The sequence below is a fragment of the Phocoena sinus genome, chromosome 15, assembly GCF_008692025.1.
Source record: "Phocoena sinus isolate mPhoSin1 chromosome 15, mPhoSin1.pri, whole genome shotgun sequence".
Taxonomy (NCBI): domain Eukaryota; kingdom Metazoa; phylum Chordata; class Mammalia; order Artiodactyla; family Phocoenidae; genus Phocoena; species Phocoena sinus.
In genome coordinates, this window is record NC_045777.1 from 42,169,027 (window position 1) to 42,190,894 (window position 21,868).

The 21,868-nt window shown below is 39.9% G+C and overlaps 1 protein-coding gene across 1 annotated transcript in view; it reads left to right on the plus strand.

The window, feature by feature from the left end:
- Positions 1–21,868, plus strand: part of MACROD2 (mono-ADP ribosylhydrolase 2) — a 2,059,152-nt gene that overhangs the window by 1,802,050 nt on the left and 235,234 nt on the right. The window contains exon 9 of the mRNA XM_032606628.1: positions 8,571–8,652. Within this exon, the coding sequence (XP_032462519.1) occupies positions 8,571–8,652 (82 nt within the window). The remainder of the gene's footprint in view (positions 1–8,570; positions 8,653–21,868) is intronic.

The window sequence follows — 21,868 nt, forward strand, 5'->3', positions numbered from 1 at the left end:
ATCTGCCATTTGGGTAGAGTTCAGCAGGAAAGGTTCATCTCCATCCCACGTAGCATTACCTGGAGTAGCTCAAAAGCCAGGAGCTGAGGTCATCTAGGGGCTACTCGCTTACAGCTAGGGCTGTGAATCCATCGGCACATGGATTCTCCAGGGTCTCTGCTTCCTCATGGCATGATGATTAGGTATGAGAACGAACATCCCAAGAGGACTGGGCAGAAACTCTATCACCTTTCATGACATGGACCCAGAACTCATAGATCTCTGCCAGAGTTCCAGGCACTCCCGGATTCAAGAGGAGGAAGTATAAATCCCACCTCTCAAAGAGAAGAGAATCTGCATTACATTTCAAGAGGAACCTGAAGGATGGGATGTCTTGCACGCCATCTTGGAAAATATTGTCCACCACAAGTGGTGATCAATACCCATGATGAGTTTATAAACACAGAGCTTGCCAACTAAATGAGATCTTATCCAACAATAACCCTGTGTGTGTATAAAAATACATGCACATATGTGTATATAACAAGCACTTGGCAAATGAGGTTAACTCTTGGATTCAACTTGCTTCCAAGATATTTTCAGTGTTATGCCTAAGGGTAAGGCCAGGGAACTGGGCGACTCAATTAGCTTAAAATAAAAGTACTTTTCCCTCATCATCCATCTTCTGTTTGAGGAAAAAATAAATAAATCAGGCTGCTGAATTTTGGACCCATACCATTTCCATGGTAACAAACCCTAAAGTGCTAAAAGGTGGATTACAGTTCTTTGCAATATTTAAGAAATCTGTATTTACTCTGTAATGCCTAAAAGTACACTTAGTAGCAGTGAATAGCATTACCACTAACCCTCCCCTCCCCTCCCCTCCCCCCCAACAAACGTACTCACACACACACACACACACACACACACCCCATAAGTGTTTAAAAAAAATCCCAGGAGAGGACCTTCAAGATGGCGGGGGAGTAAGACATGGAGATCACCTTCCTCCACACAAATACATCAAAAATATATCTACATGTGGAACAACTCCTACAGAACACCTACTGAACACTAGCAGAAGACCTCAGACTTCCCAAAAGGCAAGAAACTCCCCAAGTACCTGGGTAGGGCAAAGGAAAAAAGAAAAAAACAGAGACAAAAGAATAGGAACGGGACCTGCACCTCGGGGAAGGAGCTGTGAAGGAGGAAAAGTTGCCACACACTAGGAAGCCCCTTCACTGGTGGAGATGGAGGGTGGAGGAGGGGGGAAGCTTCGGAGCCACAGAGGAGAGCGCAGTAACAGGGGCGGAGAGCAAAGCGGAGAGATTCCTGCACAGAGGATCCGTGCTGACCAGCACTCACCAGCCCGAGAGGCTTGTCTGCTCACCTGCTGGGGCAGGTGGGGGCTGGGAGCTGAGGCTCCGGCTTCAGAGGTCGGATCCCAGGGAGAGGACTGGAGTTGGCGGCATGAACACAGCCTGAAGGGGGCTGGTGTGCCCCAGCTAGCCGGGAGGGAGTCTGGGAAAAAGTCTGGAACTGCCTAAGAGGCAAGAGACCATTGTTTCGGGGTGCATGAGGAGAGGGGATTCAGAGCACCGCCTAAACGAACTCCAGAGACAAGCGCGAGCCGCGGCTAACAGCGCGGACCCCAGAGACAGGCATGAGATGCTAAGGCTGCTGCTGCCGCCACCAAGAAGCCTGTGTGCAAGCACAGGTCACTATCCACACCTCCCCTCCTGGGAACCTGTGCAGCCCACCACTGCCAGGGTCCGTGATCCAGGGACAACTTCCCGGGGAGAACGCACGGCACGCCTCAGGCTGGTGCAACGTCACGCCTGCCTCTGCCGCCGCAGGCTCGCTCCGCATCCATACCCCTCCCTCCCCCCAGCCTGAGTGAGCCAGAGCCCCGGAATCAGCTGCTACTTTAACCCTGTCCTGTCTGGGCTAAGAACAGACACCAGAGGGCGACCTAGATGCAGAGGCGGGGCCAAATCCAAAGCTGAACCCCAGGAGCTGTGCGGACAAAGAAGAGAAAGGGAAATCTCTCCCAGCAGCCTCAGGAGCAGTGGATTAAATCTCCAGAATCAGCTCGAGGTACCCTGCATCTGTGGAATACCTGAAAAGCCAGCAAATCATCCCAAAATTGAGGCGGTGGACTTTGGGAGCAACTGTAGACTTGGGGTTTGCCATATGTGACTGACTGGTTTCTGATTTTTATGTTTATCTTAGTATAGTTTTTAGCACTTGTTATCGTTGGTGGAATTGTTTATTGGTTTGGTTGCTCTTTTAAAAAAAATTTTATGTTAATAATATATTTAATTTTTATTTTAATAACTTTTATTTATGATTTTATGATTTTATTTTATTTCTTTTTTTAATCCCTTTTCTTCTGAGCTGTGTAGCTGACAGGGTCTTGGTACTCCAGCCAGGTGTCAGGCCTGAGCCTCTGAGGTGGGAGAGCCGAGTCCAGAACATTGGACCACCAGAGACTTCCCAGCCCCACATAATATCAATTGGTGAGAGCTCTCCCAGAGATCTCCATCTCAATGCTAAGACCCAGCTCCCCTCAATGACCAGCAAGCTCCATTGCTGGACACACCATGCCAAAAAACTAGCAAGACAGGAACACAACCCCATCCATTAGCAGAGAGGCTACCTAAAATCATAGTAAGTTCACAGATACCCCAAAACACACCATCAGACTCAGTCCTGCCCAGCAGAAACACAAGATCCAGCCTCATCCACCAGAACACAGGCACCGTCCCCTCCACCAGGAAACCTACACAACCCACTGAACCAACCTTACCCACTGGGAACAGACACCAAAATGAACAGGAACTATGAACCTTCAGACAGTGAAAAGGAGACCCCAAACACAGTAAGTTAAGCAAAATGAGAAGACAGAGAAATACACAACAGATGAAGGAGCAAGGTAAAAACCCACCAGGCCAAACAAATGAAGTGGAAATAGGCAGTCTACCTGAAAATGAATTCAGAGTAATGATAGTAAAGGTGATTCAAAATCTTGCAAATAGAATGGAGAAAATACAAGAAATGTTTAACAAGGACCCAGAAGAACTAAAGAGCAAACAAACAACGATGAACAACACAATAAATGAAATTAAAAATTCTCTAGAAGGAATCAATAGAATAACTGAGGCAGAAGAACGGATTAAGTGACCTGGAAAATAAAATAGTGGAAGTAACTACCGCAGACCAAATTAAAGAATGAAAAAAATTGAGGACAGTCTCAGAGACATCTGGGACAACATTAAATGTATCAGCATTCGAATTATAGGGGTTCCAGAAGAAAAAGAGAAAACGAAAGGGACTGAGAAAATATCAGACAAAGATGTCACAAAGAAAGAAAACTACAGGCCAATATCACTGATGAACATAGATGCAAAAATCCTCAAAAAAATACTAGCAAACAGAATCCAACAGCACATTAAAAGGATCATACACCAAGATCAAGTGGGGTTTATCCCAGGAATGCAAGGATTCTTCAATATATGCAAACCAATCAATGTGATACACCATATTAAGAAATTGAAGGATTAAAAACCATATGATCATCTCAATAGATGTGGAGAAAGCTTTTGACAAAATTCAACACCGATTTATGATAAAAAAACTATCCAGAAAGTAGACATGGAGGGAACTTACCTCAACCTAATAAAGGCCATATATGACAAACCCACAGCCAACGTCATTCTCAATGGTGTAAAACTGAAACCATTTCCACTAAGATCAGGAACAAGACATGGTTTCCGACTCTCACCACTATTATTCAACATAGTTTTGGAAGTTTTAGCCTCAGCAATCAGAGAAGAAAAAGAAATAAAAGGAATCCAAATCAGAAGAGAAGTAAAACTGTCACTGTTTGCAGATGACATGATACTATATATAGAGAATCCTAAAGATGCTACCATAAAACTACTAGAGCTAATCATTAAATTTGGTAGAGTAGGAGGATACACAAAATTAATGCACAGAAATCTCTTGCATTCCTATACACGAATGATGAAAAATCTGAATGAGAAATTAATGAAACACTCCCATTTACCATTGCAACAAAAAGAGTAAAATACCGAGGAATAAACCTACCTAAGGAGACAAAAGACCTGTATGCAGTAAACTATGACACTGATGAAAGTAATTATAGATGATACTAACAGATGGAGAGATATACTATGTTCTTGGATTGGAAGAATCAACATTGTGCATACTACCCAAAGGAATCTACACATTCAATGCAATCCCTATCAAGCTACCACTGGCATTTTTCACAGAACTAGAACAAAAAATTTCACAATTGTATAGAAACACAAAAGACCCCAAATAGCCAACACAATCTTGAGAAAGCAAAGCAGAGCTGGAGGAATCAGGCTCCCTGACTTCAGACTATACTACAAAGCTACAGTAATCAAGACAGTATGATACTGGCACAAAAACAGAAATATAGATCAATGGAACAGGATAGAAAGCCCAGAGGTAAACCCATGCACATACGGTCACCTTATCTTTGATAAAGGAGGCAAGAATATACAATGGAGAAAAGACAGCCTCTTCAATAAGTGGTGCTGGGAAACATGGACAGCTACATATAGAAGAATGAAATTAGAACACTCCCTAACACCATACACAAAAATAAGCTCAAAATGGATTAAAGACCTAAATGTAAGGCCAGACACTATAAAACTCTGAGAGGAAAACATAGGCAGAACACTTTATGACATACATCACAGCAAGATCCTTTTTGACCCACCTCCTAGAGAAATGGAAATAAAAACAAAAATAAACAAATGGGACGTAATGAAACTTCAAAGATTTTGCACAGCAAAGGAAACCATAAACAAGACGAAAAGACAGCCCTCAGAATAGGAGAAAATATTTGCAAACGAAGCAACGGATAAAGGATTAATCTCCAAAATTTACAAGCAGCTCAGTATCAAAAAGACAAACAACCCAATCCAAAAATGGGCACAAGACCTAAATAGACATTTCTCCAAAGAAGATATACAGACTGCCAGCAAATACATGAAAGAATGCTCAACATCATTAATCATTAGAGAAATGCAAATCAAAACTACAATGAGATATCATCTCACACCAGTCAGAATGGCCATCGTCAAAAAATCTAGAAACAATAAATGCTGGAAAGGGTGTGGAGAAAAGGGAACCCTCTTGCACTGTTGGTGGGAATGTAAATTGATACAGCCACTATGGAGAACAGTATGGGGGTTCCTTAAAAACTAAAAATAGAACTCCCATATGACCCAGCACTCCCACTACTGGGCATATACCCTGAGAAAACCATAATTCAAAAAGAGTCATGTACCACAGTGTTCATTGCAGCTCTGTTTACAATAGCCAGGACATGGAAGCAACCTAAGTGTCCGTTGACAGATGAATGTATAAAGAAGATGTGGTACATATATACAATGGAATATTACTCAGCCATAAAAAGAAACAAAACTGAGTTATTTGTAGTGAGGTGGATGGACCTAGAGTCTGTCATACAGAGTGAAGTAAGTTAGAAAGAGAAAAACAAATACTGTATGCTAACCCATACGTATGAAATCTTAAAAAAAAAAAAAAGGTTTTGAAGAACCTAGGGGCAGGACAGGAATAAAGACACACATGTAGAGAATTGACTTGAGGACACGGGGAGCTGGAATGAAGTGAGAGAGTGGCATTGACATATATACACTACCAAATGTAAACTAGATAGCTAGTGGGAAGCAGCCGCATAGCACAGGGAGATCAGCTCAATGCTTTGTGACCATCTAGAGGGTGGGATAGGGAGGCTGGGAGGGAGACACAAGAGGGAGGGGAAATGGGGATATTATGTACATATAGCTGATTCACTTTGTTATACAGCAGAAACTAACACAACATTATAAAGCAATTATACTCCAATGAAGATGTTAAAAAATAAATCTCATAATTTATATTAAGTGACCGTAAAAGTAGGGAGAAATGAGTACAAATGAGACTGTTCAGCTTGTTCTTCTTAGATCTGGTTTGAACCAAATTTTCTTGTTTTGATTTTGATCTTAATTAGGGGCTTTATAAATAATATGATCATTTGAAGCCTGGAGAAAAAGTCAACCATCACAGGCACAGAAGTGAGAATAATTATAGTGTTTGGAAATTATCAGTAGTTCAATGCAGCTGGAGAGTAGAGTATGCCTAACACAGAATCTTATTATTTTTTTAACTTATTTTATTGAAGTGTAGTTGATTTACAATGTCTTAATTTCTGCTGTACAGCAAAGCGATTCAGTTATATATATATATATATATACATTCTTTATCACAGTCTTTTCCATTAGGATTTATCACAGGATATTGAGTATAGTTCCGTGTGCTATACAGTAGGACCTTGTTGTTTATCCATTCTTTATATACTAGTTTGCATTTGCTAATCCCAAACTCCCAATCCATCCCTCCCCCACCCACCTCCCCCTTGGCAACCACAAGTCTCATCTCTATGTCTGTCAATCAGTTTCTGTTTCGTAGGTAAGTTCATCTGTGTCATATTTTAGATCCCACATAATAGTGATGTCATATGCTATTTGTTCTTCTCTTTCTGACTTACTTCACTTAGGATGATAATTCTGTGTCCAACCATGTTGCTGCAAGTTGCGTTATTTCATTCTTTTTTTATGGCTGAGTAGTAACAGAGTCTTATTTTTAATGTTAGGACTTTTAATTGTGATGTATTTCATACATACAGAAAGTGTAGAACATAATATGATATCCATGTACCTACCCCCATAGTTGATAGTTGTTACCCATTTGCCATATTTTTTCTAAATTTTTTTCTTTCTAAATAAATAAAATATTAACTATTCATTTAAAATCTTACCTGTCCATCATTTTGCCTTCCCTCCCTTATCAGAAATCATCATCATTTTGAAGTTCATGTGTCACATTCCTATGTATGTTTATGGTCATTAGTGCTTATGAACGAATCCCTACACTCTTGTATCTTTGTGCTTAAAAATTCATATAACGGTATCAAAGCAAGTATGTCCTTTTGTAACTTGATTCTGTTGTTCGACATTATGATTCTTATCTTTAGCCACAGGGCATAAATACACCATAAGGATAGTGGAGACAAGCGTTCAGCATTGCACAGATAATCATTTATTCCGTTAAATTTATAGATCACCTGAGAGTAAGTTGATGGTGACAGTTTTTACATTTGTAGCAAACGTTACTGCCATGCAGATGAGGCAGGACACCAGAAATTCAAATGAATACAGGGAAAGGGAAATAGGGTTCTTTGCACCCCAGTCCTTCCATTTCTGAAGGTCAAGTGCTCTCTCCACCCTATGGGACAGTGACTGGGGTAGCGCTACATGGTTTTCGGTGAAGTCCAGTGACTGCCCGGAGGTGGTCTACCGGCTGGGGGTCTAGACTTGTGCAGGGATCAGGAAGCCACATCTCCGAGCTTCCATCAGGGAAGCTGGGATTCCTGTGTCCTAATCCTCTCCCGTCCCACTCCTGCAGATCTTCTCTCCTACTGGGAACTTTGGGACTTGGCTCACATGACTCTGTACCCTACAGGCTGGGAGAGCTGAGGGGTTGGGTGGATGACATCCATTTGGGTTTTTTCCTGTCCTGCCACCAGCATACCCCACTTCCGTTTCCTACTGATGTTCTAGTCAATGGCCAGTTGCAGTTTGATGGATGGGGTAATTTTTAACTTTTTGTACATTGTTAAAATAAAGGAACTAAAGGGGTGTTTGTTTTCGAGACACAAAATTGAGTCACCGATTTAATATCAGATATCCGTGAGCTATTATGTGTATCCCATCTCTCTTCTCTGTTTACCGTATTACTCTCGGAATGTCTCAAAGAAACTCCTTACATGCAGAAGCTCTCGAAACAGAGAAAAGGGACTGTGTACACATTTTACTTTTGAAGTGGCACTTCCTTACTCACTAATACCCTACCAGATTAAAGTTACATTGACCTCATGTACTGTCAACTAATTATATTTTATTTCTGTTGCATTTCCAAGTATGTAAAGCTAAAAGCAAGTGACTGCATGCAAATTACACTGCGTGAAGCTTTTTAGGCCATGTTCAAGTACTAACAGGTTTGATAAATATATTTGTCTAATAAGGGTAGGACAAAGAGCTCTCCGTTTACTGACATGCTTTATTGTCATTCTGCTGTACACCTCTCGTGTGGATGTTTAATAGAACATAAAGTCTAGGTATCCTGGTGGAATCTCAGATCTTTTTTATAGCTTGCCGCAAAGTAGCTTGTTGTCATTTATTATTTCTTATTTGATTTATATAACATCTTTCCACCAAATTGCCCATGGGTTTATTTACATAAAGAGTGCATTCACAAACACACTCTCTCTCTCTCTCTCTCTCTCACACACACACACACACACACACACACACACACACACACACAAGTCCACTCAGTGCTGTCATGTAGTTAGCAGTGTAGCACCAAAAATCTGTGGGAAGTTTTCTGTTTGTTTTCTGTTCCAAGACCACCATGTTCTGGGAAAGCATTTGCCGTATTTCCTTTCACTTTAAGTGTCTATTGTTTGCCTCTAGGTGGATCGGATCATCTTCTGTGTCTTCCTAGAAGTCGACTTCAAAATCTACAAAAAGAAAATGAGCGAGTTTTTCCCTGCAGGTGAGTAAAGCAATTTGTTTCCTTTGAAATTGGAGGTTGAAAAAGTCAGGGCATCACTTAATAATTCTACTGTTTTATTTTGCCTTTTAAAGGTTCTTACAAGTATGATTTCCATCCACCAGTCACACCTGGCAACTTGTATCTTAGATTTTAAGATCTAAAGGAGGTGACGGGAAATCTAGGCTCTGGACTTCTTCCTCTTACCAGGTCATTGTGTTGTCTTGGGGAAGTCAGTTTATCTCTTGAGTGAGGGGCTGGACCAAACGGCATTTCCTAAATTACATGACCTGTGATTTCTTCCCCACACTTGTAAGTTGTCCAGGCCTGTGCCTGTACCCACCGTGTTAAACGTGTTGGAAATTGTAAGGAGCCCATTTATATTTGTAGTCACAATTCATGCTGTTCTTGCGTTCCATCCCTCTTCTCTCCAGTTTTCTCCACCCAAATTGCAATGAAGAGAAAGTCCTTTCTAGGGCAATCTGAAAACCTTTTTTTCATCTTATTAGTCTTTCATCTTATTTCACACTTCTTTTTAGAAAGTAGGAGAAACCTCCAGGTTTTTAAAGAACCTTGAGTGAATTGATTTACCTCAACTGAACGTGCGATCAGCTGAACCTGGTTCATTTGAATATTGCTCCCCACTGTTCCTCTTCCAGCCTGTGAAGGCTGAAGCTTATTTAATACCTTGTTATTTTTATGGTGCCATTTAAGTCCTGGTGTCCTAAGCACTTTCCTCAGCCGTGATGAAGAATGGCTTCCAGGGAATTTCAAGCTACCATGAGCATTGTTGGTGCCTGCCTTTCAGAGAGACTTTTTTTTTTTTTTTTTTTTTTTTGAGGATTTCATGTCCCTCTGAAGTGGTCTTTCATGTAACCAGTGACTCTGGCAGGTAGAAAGGAGTGGATGATGGGTGCCGGTGCCCAGTCACCTTCTTCAGCAGCCTATTGGAGCCCCCCCACCCCATAGAGAGGATGCCCCACCCACCTGCAGATCAGGGTAGGACGTAGAGCTACGGGACAGCTACAGAAAACTGCTGGAGTTGTTCAACGCGGTGCAAATGATCAAAACGGGCTAAGTTCTCCTGGGTGATCTGAAGTCCTCCCTGATTTTATAATTGAAAGGTGAATCTGCTAAGTGTATTCCATTTGGGATTTTACAGTCTCCCCCAAATGGAACATAACATAAATCCAGAAGACTCCCATATGATAAAGAAGACCAGGGTTGTGGTCTTTTTTCTCTTTTTCCTCCTTCTCCTCCTTGTTTCACTTTTATTCATTTTTTAAGCAACTTGGTGTTTTACAGAGTGTAAAGCACATAATAGCTGGTTAATAAGTAATTGTTGACATGACTTTAATAAATTCTTCTCCCCATAATCTCATGGCTTCTTTCTGTTTCAGTCTCCTTCTTCCATCGTCTCTCTCTATTTCCTACATAATCACAGTGAGCAGATTGTGCCTACAATTCTGCATTTTTAAGTATTCTTAAAAGAAAGTGTCCATTCACGTAAAAAATGCAACTTGCTATGGTGTGTACTTGCAAATGTCTTGTCAGCGTCACAGCATGATTTATAAGACTTTATAAATCTTGGATTCCCTGATATGTTCGGAAATAATGACATCATATTCATTTTTATGCCTCCTAAAATGAAAACTTGTTTTCACTCTAACATATGATAAAAATAATTGTATAAGTATGATCCATTGCTATTAAAACAAATCCATCCATCAGCAGGTGTTTCCAGTGATGCACAGCCAAAGATCATATTACAAGTTTTTTAAAATGGGACAGTTTTAGTGGTTTAGAATGTATTAATAACTATGCAGATAAATGACTATGCAAATAAATTATTGTTTGAGAATTGCTACTTTAAATAAATCCAAAATGCATCTTAGCACTCAAGCGAGTGAAATAATAATAAAATCATCCCCAGTTTCACGTCAGTGCTTTGAATCATGCCATGCTCATGAAATTATTTCCATTGCATATTTATAATAGTAGGTACATTTTTAAACTAAGTGTCAAAATCCTCCAATATTGTTGAGTATTTCTGCAACGCTGAGGCATCAGCCATTTGTAAATTCTAAATATGCACTATGAAGTAAAAGTGACTTCTAATGGGATATGTGACTGCTAATATAGGTGATATACATTATCTGTTCATAATTTGAATTTATGGTTAATTCATAACCATACCATCTTTGATTAGAATATAATTTTTCTGACTTGCCATATATTCCCCCTGGAGTGACTTCAGAATTTCTCTAACTAGTCTTCTTAACCATTCCGAATGCAATAATGATCATAGTTTAGAAAAAAAAGTCATTTTTATATTAAACCAAATCTCTGTGTTTGGGGGTACTTTAATCCCATGTCTTTAAATTTCATAATTGAGACTCTAAGACAAAATGAATGAGAAACAATAAAAGTTAGTCTAGAAATGATCATAATAAAGATATAACACATGCATGACTACTACCTAATATTAATGTTAGGAATAATAGCTAACACTTATGGATTGCTTTCTGTCAGCCATCAGATATATGGGCTAAATCAGTTAATCTTCATGATAACTCTAAGAAAGTGGCACCATATCAACCCTCCTTTTTAGATATGGAAAATGATGCACACTTCAGAAAAGTGAGACATACAGCTAGGAAATAACAGCTGTATTTTAAACTTGAGGATGGTATCTGTCATTGCACAAGTGATAGAGCATCTTCAGAGAAGGCTGGGATGCATTTGGAGCGTTGAGAAAGTCTCCCTAATTTCATCTGATGCCTATCACTTTTCTAATCTCCCATGCTTCTCTTTCCTCTAATATCTGAATATTTCCTCGTGAAACATTTTCTAATATGAGTCAAATTGGTACTTTATCATCGATTTCAAAATCAGATTCCATCCAAATCATCCAGGTAGTGCAGTGCTATTATCTGTAGGCAAGTGGCACCAGGAAGCAAAAAGGACCATGGGAGAAGATGGAAAATGCCTGTATTAGTTTACCAGGGCTGCCAGAACAAAGTACCACAGATTGGATGAAATTTATTTTCTCACAATTCTGGAGACCAGAAGTTCAGAATCAAGCTGTCAGCTGGGTTGGTTTCTTCTGAGGCCTTTCTCCTTGGCTTCTAGATGGTCATCTTTGCCCTGTGTCTTCGTGTGGTCTTCCCTCTGTGTGTCTCTTTGTCTTCCTCTCCTCTTCTTCCAAGGACACCAGTCATACTGAATCAGGGTTCACCCCAGTGAACTCATTTTAACTTCATTACCTCTTTAAAACCCTATCTCCAAATAGACACATTCTGACGGACAGCGGGTTAGGACTTCAACATATGAATTTTGGGGGGCACACTTAGCCTGCAATAGGGCCCATGATGGAAATGCAATAGGAACCTCAGAGGAAAGAAACCAGCAATGCTTTTTTTTTCAGCTGTTTTATATCGTTCTGTGGGTGGAACACATAGGACTTTTTACTTCCGGGGGTATTATTTGGAGGTCTGGTGTGGCAGCTTTATGAAATTACCATACATTTTGGTTGCAAATCATTTATATTTACAGTGTGTCGTTTCATAGAGTACAGCAAACAATGTTTATATGATTCTAGTCAGAAATCTTTTTGTTCTTTACATAAAAGGTTTGGATTTTTCAGTGTGTAGGATTTATTATGTGTAGTTTTCACTGAATGTAGAAAACAAAACATAAAAACACAATTTCTGATCTTGAATATGGAAGTCTTTTTTTTCATTGGAGTCTTAAGTCCTAACAGAATTTAGGAATGTTAATTTTCCTCGTAATAACAATGTCAGATTCACAGCTTTGAGATTATATCAAAGAATCCTGGCGCTGGAAACTTGAAGGATGTCATGGTCATACCCACATCCTCCCTGACTTGAGGGAAGGTCACATTTGTTTACTGTAGGGGTTCCCAACTAGAGGTGATTTTGCTCTTCAGAGAACATTTTCAGACATTTTTGTTTCTCACAACTTGAGGAAGGGAGGAGCTACTGGCAACTAGTGGGTAGATGCCAGGGATGGGGCTAAACATCCTATGATGCACAAGACAGCCTCACCCAGCAAAGAATTCTCCAACCACAGATGTTAATAGTGCAGAAGTGGAGAAACTGTGCTACTGTAACCGTCTGTCTCTTACCATTCAGGCCACCAAGGCAGACTTTGCCTTTGGATTGGGTTTATTTCTGCCTGCTAATGTCTTACCCAAGCTTATCTGTCTAGCTGGATGTGAAACCTGTGCCCTCAGCCCAACCTCTGACTTCCTAGATTCATGACCGTCTCTTAGTCTAGACTTCCCTCTCCCCATTTACTCTGGACTCACAGATTTCTATGTTACCCCCGCCCCACTGCCTGGTTCTCCCAGCCCCAGCTCACTCCTGGTATCAGTCATCTACACCAGGAAATCCAATGTAATAGTCTCAGAAACTGTGATTAAGTGTTATGTAGGTTTTATACACCTAATGAATAAGTGTGGAGGTGAAGGCTAATATACAGAACAAGGAAGAACAAATTCACCAATTTTTCTCTCTACATACCTCAAGCAAGGCTTATTACGTCTCTGGCTAAAAGTTTTCACCTTTATCACTGACCGTTGAGTTAGTGACCATTTGTTGATGAAATTACCTTGTGAACTGACAAATATATTTGATATTAGAAATCTTCCGTTCTGTACCAGTATCCAAGCTCAACTGATTCATTCACAATGAAAACAGCTATGACTAAAAAATTTACCCATATTCTGTTTATTTTTGACCCTGAAAGCAATTAGCTCTGCCCAGTTTTTTTTCCAGTTAGGAAATTTATATAGTTTATGCACAATACTCATTTTGACTTATGCAGAGTTAAATATAATTAAAATATATCTTTCAAATAGTAGCTAGCTGAGAAAACTGATAAAATAAGAAAATGCTTCCAGGGTGGAGATGTGTTCCTCCTAAACCTACCACGTGTCTCTAAGAGGAAGATTTGCTTTAGACAGATAATTTCATTTGTTTTTATGGCCATGACTCAAAAACTATTTGAGAAAATCTAATAGGAAAAAGGCTGGGGCTTCCCTGGTGGCACAGTGGTTGAGAGTCCGCCTGACGATGCAGGGGACGCGGGTTCGTGTCCCGGTCCGTGAAGATCCCACATGCCGGGGAGCGGCTGTGCCCGTGAGCCATGGCCTCTGAGCCTGCGCGTCCGGAGCCTGCTGTTCCGCAACGGGAGAGGCCACAGCAGTGAGAGGCCCGCGTACTGCAAAAAAAAAAAAAAAAAAGAAAAGAGGCTGAATTTTCCCCTGTTTTCTTGATAGACAGCAAAATAGTGAGCCGTTTGACCCACTAATATTTGGGGGGCATTTCTCAAGTACATTATAAAATGATAAACTTTATAAAGTTGCAAAAATATCCAATGCCTTAAAAATGAGCTTGAGAAATGGTACATACATGTAGAAATACATGTATGATAAGTGTTAAATTAGTAGTAGATAAAATTAATATATATAGGAATAATAAATAGGTTTATAAATTATAAACTTTATTGGAGACGATTTTTGGCTTTAAATATGGATATTCTTTGTTGGACATAACACAAAATCATTTGAATGAAAAAGTCAAAGCATAAGTCAAGTTTGAGAGTTCTGCCTTGGCAACCTCTTAAATATTTAAACAGATCCCAATGGCTGGCTAAACTGCATAGGCTTTATTCAAATATTGACGGATATGTTATTAATTTATTTTCAGTATGCAGACATATTTTGTTTCATGCTTTTTTCCTACTTAGACATAAAATACCATAAAGAAAATCCCAAATATAGACTTCGATGAGAATTGTCATATCCTTTGATGAGAATTGTCATATCTTTTAACACATGCCTATCATTTTCTACACAAAACAAATCAAGGATCTTCTCAATCAGATTCCAGTTATTTTGGCCTCCTTAAAGTCTTCCAAATATGAATTAACTTGTATTGACACAAATACATCTTTCATTAATTTTCCTGGCCATGTGTTTCTATCATTTATTTCTATCTAAATTGTATACACTCTTGCAAGGTAACTCCACTGGATTTTTATATTACGATTTCTTTTTTAACCTCTGCCTTGTCTCACCAATGAAAAGGTAAATTTGGAGAGAACACAGACCATTTCTGATATTCTATTGTACTTTCATAATCTGAAAAATTTCAAAATATGTGCTGGATGTTTATTAAAGTGAGTAAAAAGCTACTATGACCTTAAGCTGAAACGCTATTTAACTGAAGCCTCAAGTTAAGTCTTTTTTTTTTTTCAGATATCATAAGTATTGTTACCAGATCTAGATGAGGGGACAGCACTTCTTTTCATGTATTTTTCACTTTAATCATAAGGAAAGACTGTTTCTCCAAGAATATTTTTCTAAAATTATATCCTCTGACAAACAGACACGACTTTAAAAATTTTTTACCTGAATCTGTTCTTCCAAAGCTAAAAGGAGAAAGGTACGGTTAGCCTTTGATATTCACAGATTCCATATCTGTAGAGTCAACCAACCATGGATTGAAAATATTTAAAAAAAAATTTTTTTTAGAAAGTCCCTCAAAGCAAAACTTGAATTCACTGTGTACTAAGCATTTACATTGTATTAGGTATTATCAGTAATCTAGGAATGATTTAAAGTATATGGGAGGACAAGCATAGGTTATATGCAAATAATACACCATTTTGTACAAAGGACTTGAGCATTCCTGGGTTTTGGTATCTGCATAAGATACCTGGAACCAATCTCCTTCAGATACTGAGGGATGACTCTATTCACTCTGCCCCTTCTTCGTCCCCCTTCTCACTCATTTTATAAGTTTTTCTCATCCACCATCAGTATTACATGCTTCCTGTGTGCCCAAGGCTTTGATCATGGCTGCATTTAAAATACAGTTCTTATAAGATGCCCAAAGTGGCAAGTATTGTACAGAACAGCTGGAAGACAACATCAGCAAATAATGAAGTACAGCACTGAAATAGTCATAATTATACCAGGATTTCTGAGGCAAATACACATGAGGACCAGGGTGGTTAAGCTAAGTTTCATGATGAATGTGGCACTGCATTGGGCTTTAAAGGATGAGCAGGAGCAGAGAAGTGATGCCAAATGTTGTGTAAGTGACACACAGGAAGAAGGGCAGTTCAGATGGGAGAATCTGGGAAATAAGTAAGATGGTTATATTCGATGTGTGAATCCTTGACTCAGAAATGTTGACACTCATCACCATGTAATAAGCAGTTGGGCATAAGAGTAACATGATAGATCCTGTATTTAAGAAGGATTAATTCATTCCTCACCAAGAGACTGGCCTTCCAATAATAACCGAATGACATAGGTTCATCATCTGCTTTTCTTGGAATGGTAGTGAACAGAGGCTGAAGAAAGCTCAGTCAGTTGCCCAAAATCACATAACTGGGTATTTCTGACCTCAAATCCTTTCTACTATGCAACGTTTCTTCCCATAGCAATCCCAAAAATGTGGACAATTGTTTGAAGCTCGACTTTCTGCTAAAAAAAAGTCATACATTATCAGTTTGTTGTAATAGTGCTGGAGTTTCTGACAAGCGACTGTGCCTCCAGCCACAGGGAATATCCACATTTCCTTCCTCTTCTTACCTGCTCCCCAGTCATCAGTTTTCCAAGAGCATTAATGAAGCACAGGATGCCATGATCTGCTAAGGTTTCCTTCACTCTTGCTGTTTCAGCACAATGGTCAGAAGGCCAAGCTTGAAGGCACTGGTGACAGGGGTGGTGAAGATCTGAAAAAACTAAGGGCCAGTGGAGAGCTTAGTACATAGTCAAAACCATCTGTTTATTGGGGAAAAACCACTGGGCTTGTTATCACAGGAAACAGTTTCTCTTCCTGTGACAACCACCTTAGAACCGTGTGACTTTGTGCCTGTTGTTTAATCTGTCCATGCTTCAGTTTTGTCCTGTGCACACACAATAATAGGATATTTCCAAATAGAATGAATAACAATGTAAATGAATATTCAGAGAGGTGTCTAGACCAAGGGTCATACATTTTAAAATATGTGTGTTTATTTCTTATTATAATTTTAAAAGGAGGTATTTCAATGATGGTGACCATCTTTTAAAATGTATATATATAACTTCTTAAAATAGATATATAACTTTTTATTACAATAGTAGTACAGATTTGTAGTAAAAATAGAGAATCCAAAAGAAAAAGTTACAAACCACCTTTTATCCCGCAGTTCAGAGATGAATCAGATTTTGTTGTTTATCCTTCAGATCTTTTAAAATGAAAAAGGAAAACAACCAGAAATGCAGTCTTATAACTTGCAGTGTGTCACATACCACAAATTGTGAACATTTTTTCATGTCATTATATATTCTTCCATAACGTAATCTTAAGGGACACAATGTTTACCCCAAACCATACTGTTGAACTGTGAAATTATCAATGCAAATTATTGTTTACTGTTGATGAATAACACTTAGAGAAAAACATCTTTATAGGTAAACATTGGCACACATCAACAATTTTTTTAGAATACTTTTCTAGAAGGGGCATTACTTTTTCAAAATGCATACAAAATCAAGATGCTTCTGTCAAATCAGCCATTGTGTTGCGGCCCTATGGGTGAGTGTCATGTACTCAGGGGACATCATTCCCAGGGTCAAAAATATGAACAATGACACCTCATGTTGAACAACCTGGGTATCTTAGTCCTTTCGGGCTAATATAACAGAAAACCATAAGCAGGAGGCTCATAAACAACAGAAGTTTATCTCTCACAGTTCTGGAGTCTGGAATTGTGAGATCATGGTGCAAGCATGGTTGGGTTCTGGTGAGGATCCACCTCTGAGTTGCAGGTGGCCGTTTTCTCATTGTATCCTCACATGGTGGAAAGACAGCTCTTTGAGGTCCCTGTTATAAGGGCACTAATCCCATTCATGAGAGCTCCATCCTCATGAATGGGATTATCTCCCTAATTACCTCCCAAAGTCTTATCTCCTAATGCCATCTCACTGGGGGTTGGGATTTCAACATATGAATTTGGGGAGAACACAAACAGTCCATTGTACTGAGTTTACATTCTCATGAACAGTGTGTAAGAGTTTACTTTTCCCCCTGTCTTCCCAATGGTGTATATTCTCATGTTATCGCTTTTATACATGAAATAAGCTAATTAGCGGGTAACAAAGTGCATTTCTTTTATTACTAGTATAGCTAATCCCCTTTATTCAGTTGTTTGTTATATCTCTAAATGTCTTACATGAAATTGCTAATCATATCTTTTGCACATTTTTATTGACTATTTCATATTTATCTTATTGATTTGTAAGAACTATTTGTATATCAAAACAATTAATCTTTTCAAATGTATGTTGCAAATAGTTCCCCAGATTGTCATTTGTCTTCGTGATGTTAGATATTATTCTTTTATAACCAAAACCATGAGGAAAGGTAGAAGTAAAGACCAAAGAAAGATAAAAGAAAATGTAAAATAAAAGGGGGGCGAATAGAAAGAAGGGAAGAGGGGGAGATGAAAGGAAGAAAGAATGAAGGTTGAAAAAAGAAAAGAAAGCAAAGAAGAAACCTTTTTATACAAGAGAATGAAGTTGAAAACTAAAAACTCACAAAAGACCTTGATTTTAATCCTATGTACTTGATCCCATAAGACATTATTATTTCTAAATGGAAATGTTCTTAGTTCTACTCCTCAGATATTTTTTTTGCGAAGCAATCTGCTTCCTGATTTACTGGATGTGGTAGGAGGAAAGATGCCTTAACCACGCCCCACCCCGCAAAGATGCCTTCATCCCCAGAATTTGTGAATATGTTAGGTTACATTGCAAAGGGGGAAATAAGATTGCAGATGGAATTAAAGCGCTGATTAGCTGATATTAAAATAGGGATGTTATCCTGGATTATCTGAGTGAGCCAATATAATCACAAGCATCCGTAAAAACTGGGAGAGGGAAGCAGAAAGCAGAGAGCTAGAGGGAGACATGACTGGAAGGATGTTCAGAGAGAGGCAGCGTTGCTGGCTTTGACTGTGGAAGAGGGGGCCACAGCTAAAAGGAAGGTGGGTGGCCTCTAGCAGCTAGAAAGCTGAAGAAACAGATTCTCCCCCAGAGCCTCCAGACAAGAATGCAGCCCTGCTGATGTCTCGACTTAGCCCAGTTAGATCCACATCAGACTTCTGACCCACAGAACTGTGACATAAGAAATTTGTGTTGTTTTAAGGCACTAAGTGTTGTAGAAATTTTTTATAGCAGCACCAGTAAACTAATCTATCAGTTGTCTTTGAATAAAGGAAAAAAACACAAGCAAAGCTGTTGACCCAGTCTGAATTTTACATTTTTTAAAAAATGGCATACTCAGTGTATAGAAAAATCTACAGAATGAAAGAATTCAAAATTTTCTTTAATTATGAATATTTACGGGGACTTGGCACTTTTGTGCTCATTTGTACACTTTTAATGTCTGGATTGCATCGATGGTTAGAATTATACAAGACATGCTTCCTGTAATGTGACATAAATGAGTTGATCGCCTTCTTAGGAAATGGGTGCTAACTATTTCCACTTGATGGGCCTCAAAAGCTACAAACACATTTTGCCTTCAGTGAAAATCCAGTGAAGTGTTGCTGTAACCAAGCAGCCTGAATGCAGGAACAAGCAGCAGGCATAGACAGAAAGCAATCTGTCTCTTCAAACCGGGGGAATGTGCAGTGTGTGTAGCAAACGCTGATAAACAGCAGAACAAATAAAGACCTGGGAACACAAGCCTTGACTAAGCGGAGTTTGATCTCATTAGGAAGTTCTGATAAAAGATAAGACAAGGAAATTCCCTGGTGGCTCCAGTGATTAAGAATCTATCTGCCAATGCAGGGGACATGGGTTCGATCCCTGGTCCAGGAGGATCCCACATGCCACAGAGCCGCTAAGTTTGTGCACCACAACTACTGAGCCTGCGCTCTAGAGCCTGAGAGCCACAACTACTGAAGCCCATGTGCCCAGAGCCCATGCTCTGCAACAAGAGAAGCCACCACAATGAGAAGACCGTGCACCACCACAAAGAGGAGCCCCTGCTCTCCACAACTAGAGAAAGCCCGCACGCAATGACAAAGACCCAATGCAGCCAAAAATAAATAAACAAATAAATTTTTTAAAAGATAAGACAAAATGCTGCTGGGAGAAGGGAGGATGCTATAGGCATCTTTACAAAACCCCCTACAAGGTGCTTTTGAAAGACCCTTGGAACATCCTGGGTAGACTGGTTTCTGTTCTGTAGTTGAAAACATTGAGGCAAATGCAGGAAAAAGTAATAACTTTCAAGGAATAGTGTATGAATGAAATAATTCCTAATAAGTCACAGAAATAAGAATAAAGATAAACAATAGAGGGTTTTTTTGTTTTTTTTTTTAAATGTTGAGCCTTCTTTTAATTAATTTTTATTTTTGGCTGTGTTGGGTCTTTGTTTCTGTGCAAGGGCTTTCTCTAGTTGTGGCAAGCAGGGGCCACTCTTCATCGCGGTGCGCGGGCCTCTCACTGTCGCGGCCTCTCTTGTTGCGGAGCACAGGCTCCAGACGCGCAGGCTCAGTGGCCATGGCTCACGGGCCTAGTTGCTCTGCGGCATGTGGGATCTTCCCAGACCAGGGCTCGAACCCGCGTCCCCTACATTAGCAGGCAGATTCTCAACCACTGCGCCACCAGGGAAGCCCTAGCGTTTTTCTAAATTTATTTTATTGAAGTGTAGTTGATTTACAATGTTGTGTTAATTTCTGCTGTACAGCAAAGTGATTCAGTTATACATATATACATTCTTTTTCATATTCTTTTCCATTATAGTTTATTATAGGATGTTGAATATAGTTCCCTGTGCTATACAGTAGGACCTTGTTGTTTATCCATCCTATATATACTAGTTTGCATCTGCTAATCCCAAATTCCCAATCCATCCCTCCCCGACACCCCTCCCTTTTGGCAACCACAAGTCTGTCCTCTATGCCTGTAAGTCTGTTTCTGTTTCATAGATAAGTTCATTTGTGTCATATGTCAGAATCCACATATAACTGATATCATATGGTAATTGTCTTTCTCTGTCTGGCTTACTTCACTTAGTATGATAATCTCTAAAACCATCTATGTTGCTACAAATGGTATTATTTTCGCTCTTTTTTATGGCTGAGTAGTATTCTATTGTCTATATGTACCACATCTTTATCCATTCATCTGCTGATGGACATTCAGGTTGTTTCCATGTCTTGGCTATTGTAAATAGTGCTGCTGTGATCATTGAGATGCATGTATCTTTTCAAATTATAATTTTGTCCGGATATATGCCCAGGAGTGGGATCTCAGCATGCGTCTTTTTTTTTTTTAATAATTAATTTATTTTTTTTTTGGCTGTGCTGGGTCTTCGTTTCTGTGTGAGGGCTTTCTCTAGTTGCAGCAAGTGGGGGCCACTCTTCATCGCAGTGCATGGGCCTCTCACTATCGCGGCCTCTCTTGTTGCGGAGCACAAGCTCCAGACGCGCAGGTTCAACAGTTGTGGCTCACGGGCCTAGTCGCTCTGCGGCATGTGGGATCTTCCCAGACCAGGGCTCAAACCCGTGTCCCCTGCATTGGCAGGCAGACTCTCAACCACTGTGCCACCATGGAAGCCCTCGGCATGGGTCTTTGAGAAGTTGTCAGTCTCCTTCACTTGCTATTCACTCTGTAGTCCACAGCAATCATGCAATTCTCTCTACCCTGCTACCGCCACTGTCCTTGTGGAGGTTATCAGAACCTCTTCAATGGGTGAAGTGTGGTTATTGAAACCAGTGCATATTCGATCACATGACTCCACATGACCTTTTGCAACCTTTATCTTACTTGCCTGGGCAGCCTTTATCCGGTTCACCATTCTGTCCTCCAATTCTCTTCCTGCCAGCCCTCTCTGGTACCCTCACTGCACAGGGCCATCTCCAGCCAGGAGTCCCTCAGCATCTCCCCCTCAACACATCTAAAACTAAATCCAAAGTCTCCCCCCCAACCCCATCTTCCCTCTCCTGAACCCCATATCTCAGTAATTGGTACCATCATATACCTAGTTGGCCAAGCCAGGAACAGCAGAACCATGCAGTTTTCTAAGCAATGCCTTTTATTTATTCATTTATTTATAAAGTAATGAGATTTGAGTGTTCCTCTAGACAAAGGACCAGCTTGGGGTGGGGCGGGGTGGGGGGGAGA